Source organism: Anopheles bellator, chromosome 2 (assembly GCF_943735745.2).
Source record: "Anopheles bellator chromosome 2, idAnoBellAS_SP24_06.2, whole genome shotgun sequence".
NCBI classification, from domain to species: domain Eukaryota; kingdom Metazoa; phylum Arthropoda; class Insecta; order Diptera; family Culicidae; genus Anopheles; species Anopheles bellator.
In genome coordinates, this window is record NC_071286.1 from 22,537,050 (window position 1) to 22,539,883 (window position 2,834).

General features: G+C 63.9%; 1 protein-coding gene across 1 annotated transcript in view; it reads left to right on the forward strand.

The window, feature by feature from the left end:
- LOC131207193 (uncharacterized) overlaps positions 1-2,834 on the forward strand; it is a 33,244-nt gene that overhangs the window by 25,422 nt on the left and 4,988 nt on the right. The window contains exons 15-17 of the mRNA XM_058199804.1: positions 1-288; positions 381-2,212; positions 2,285-2,443. The exon at positions 1-288 is cut by the window's left edge and continues 852 nt beyond it. Coding sequence (XP_058055787.1) covers positions 1-288; positions 381-2,212; positions 2,285-2,443 — 2,279 coding nt within the window. The remainder of the gene's footprint in view (positions 289-380; positions 2,213-2,284; positions 2,444-2,834) is intronic.

Consider the following 2,834-nt stretch of genomic DNA (forward strand, 5'->3'; position numbering starts at 1 on the left):
GTCGTCGTACTCGGACCAGAACCTCGAGAACCGCATCGTGTACGATCAGTACGGGTCACCGGGTGGGGTAGGTGGGGGTGGTGGTCCCGGTTCCGGGGGTGGGCAAAATATCTGCATCTCGAACCGGAACGTGTACGACCCGGCGACGGGCTACCAGAACCAGACGATCACCTGCATCCGGAGCAGTGTGGAGAGCCTGGCGGGTGATAGTAACTTCCGGTACACGGAAGCCAACCAGGGTGGGACCACGGTGTGCGAGATCAGCCGACCCGGTCCGTTCCGGGCCGGGCCAGTGCCGGCTCTGGAACCGCCGGTTGCGGCTGTCCCCAACTCTTTTGCCAACTACGCCCCCCCCCTGGGGACTGGCTTCCGGTCAACAGCCAGCCCATTGACTATCCGTTGCCGGAGTACCGGGCAGTGCGACCGGGCTCCTGGGTCGAGCCGACCCCCCCGTACCCGGTGCACCGACCGGATCCGGTGAAGATCGCTCGCTCCCACTCGCTAATCGCCGAGGATCGGATCATCGACATCGAGTACGACTCCGACACGGGCTGGAAGACGAAGGGCGTCCGGAAGAATGTGTTCGCGGCCAGCCGGAGCACCAGTACCGACGGGAGCCACTACTACCGCAAGCGAACCCGTTCGCTGAGTGGCGCCGACGATGAGGAGCCGAGTGGCCACGGGGAGGAGCGGCTGGTGGAGGTGCGTAGCAGGAAGAGTAGCACCCAAGGGTCCAAGGGTAGCCTCGAGCGTAGCAGCTTGAAGCTGGACCTTGCGGCGGACCCCGGGAAAGGGGCCGAATCGAAGCGTTCCAGCTCATCGAAGGCCTCCTCCGACCCGAAGGCCAAGGAGGGTCAGAAGGTAGCGCCGAAGTTGCCGGCGGGAACGCGGGGCAGCACGACGATGGTTAAGTCCAAGTCGACCACGTCGACGCCGGCCAAGACTAAGGCAGGCAAGTCGGGTGGTGGTTCGCTGAAAAAGTCCGGCTCGGTAAAGTCGAAGTCGGCAGCGGCGGCGAAGAGTTCGCCGGCCTCGAAGGCTTCCGGTGCGAAGCCGCGGGCAGCGAAGGAACTGGCCCAGTTCGGGGCTATAGAGACGGACCACCGGACGAAGCGGGGCACGCTGGGGGGCAGCGGTGGCCGGGTGGACGAGCTCAGGTCGGAGTCGGCGGGCGGCGTGGTGTACAGCAGCTCGGAGTCGATCAAGTCGATCATCGACGAGGTACGGCTGGAGCTGCTGCAGAAGCCGAAGACGACGGTGTACCTGAGCGACGACGCCAGTCCGACGGCGGTGGGTCTGCACCGTCGTCACTCGTTCAGTGACGACCGGTACGGGGGCCGCAAGGACGAGCGACAGCACCGTCCGATGCCGGACGGCGAAGAGGGTGAGGGGATCTTTCCCAAGTGCAAGTCCCGTAGCGCGAGCGTCGCTTCGTCGGTGGGAATGGACGAGCACCGCCCGGGGAGGGGTCGACGCCCGGTGAGGGGGGGCTACGATGATTACGATGACGACGATGGGGCCGATGATGATGAGGTGTTCGAGAGTTCGTTCTCGCGCGGTCGGAACGCCTCGTTCAATGGGAAGTCGTCGTTGCGGGCCCGGGACAGGGTCGGGACGCGCCGGACCAGCAGCCTGGAGGGGTTGGACCAGTTCCAGGCCAACCTGCGCCGGGAGCGGGGAGCGGGGCAGGGTAAGAGTGACAGTGCCCGGCACAGCTCGGTCAGCATCAACGAGCAGCCGGAGTACTTCGAGTACGTCCGCTCCCCGTCGACCCCGCTGCAGGAGGGAACCCCGCTGGGTGGTGGTAGTAGGAGTAGTGACCCACGCCGTACCGCTAGCCGTAGCCAACCCGCTAACTATGCTTCTCCCCTTCCCGCTCCGAAATCCTCCAACGGTGTCGCGCTGCTGCAAACGGAACCGAAACGTCCGTCGATGAAAAAACCGACGACCGCGGCGAACCATCATCGATCCCGATCGCACCCGCGCGCGGTGGCCGGCAGTGAGTACGATGTGCGCGGCCGGAACCGCTACAGCGGGCACAACGGGGGCCGGGATGCGGCGTACCGGCACCGGGACCGGGAGCGGGACCGGAACAGCAGCGACCACGAGCGGGACCGTGACCTGAGCGATCGGGAGCAGCGCGAGTCGCACGAGCGCACCGAACTGGACCAAAGTCTTTCGAACACCGAGGGAACACCGGAGGATAAGATAGGTGCGGGACCGGGTGTCGGACGACCGACCGATCCGTCTGACCTGACCTGACCTTCTCTGCCCCCTTTTCCAGACGGTAGCCTGAGCGACACGGCGGTGATCCAGAGTCTGGACGCACGACGTAAGTTGGACCAACGATCGCCGAAGAGCGAAACGCCGACCCGGGACCGGGACCGGTTCGGGGCCGGGATGGGCATTAAGAGTAACTCGACCTCCCAGCTGTCGGCAACAGGTAACTACTTCTGCGTAAGCGTTATCGTTCGTGTGAGTGTAAGTTTTTGTACAGTCGTTGATGTCTCTCACCACCGGAGAACTGGAACTCCCGTGGAACCCGGGAAGGTCCGTGGGTCCCGCGGGCTACGCATTCGGTTTGTGTGACCATGGCAACCACCGATATATTGGCACTTCTTCATCCAAAAATTAACCCCAAACACGTTACGCGTTACGAGATGACCGAAGCTTCAAGCTCAAACAATCTCTCAAACGATAATAACAACGGCGCGTTACGAGACGTTACGCGTTACGCGGTTATGGTGCGAACGGCGTCGAACGGCGTCGATACCGATGGAGCCGTTCGGAAGGATCAACACTTCGTACGGGGGGCGGCGCTGGCCATCCTCCCG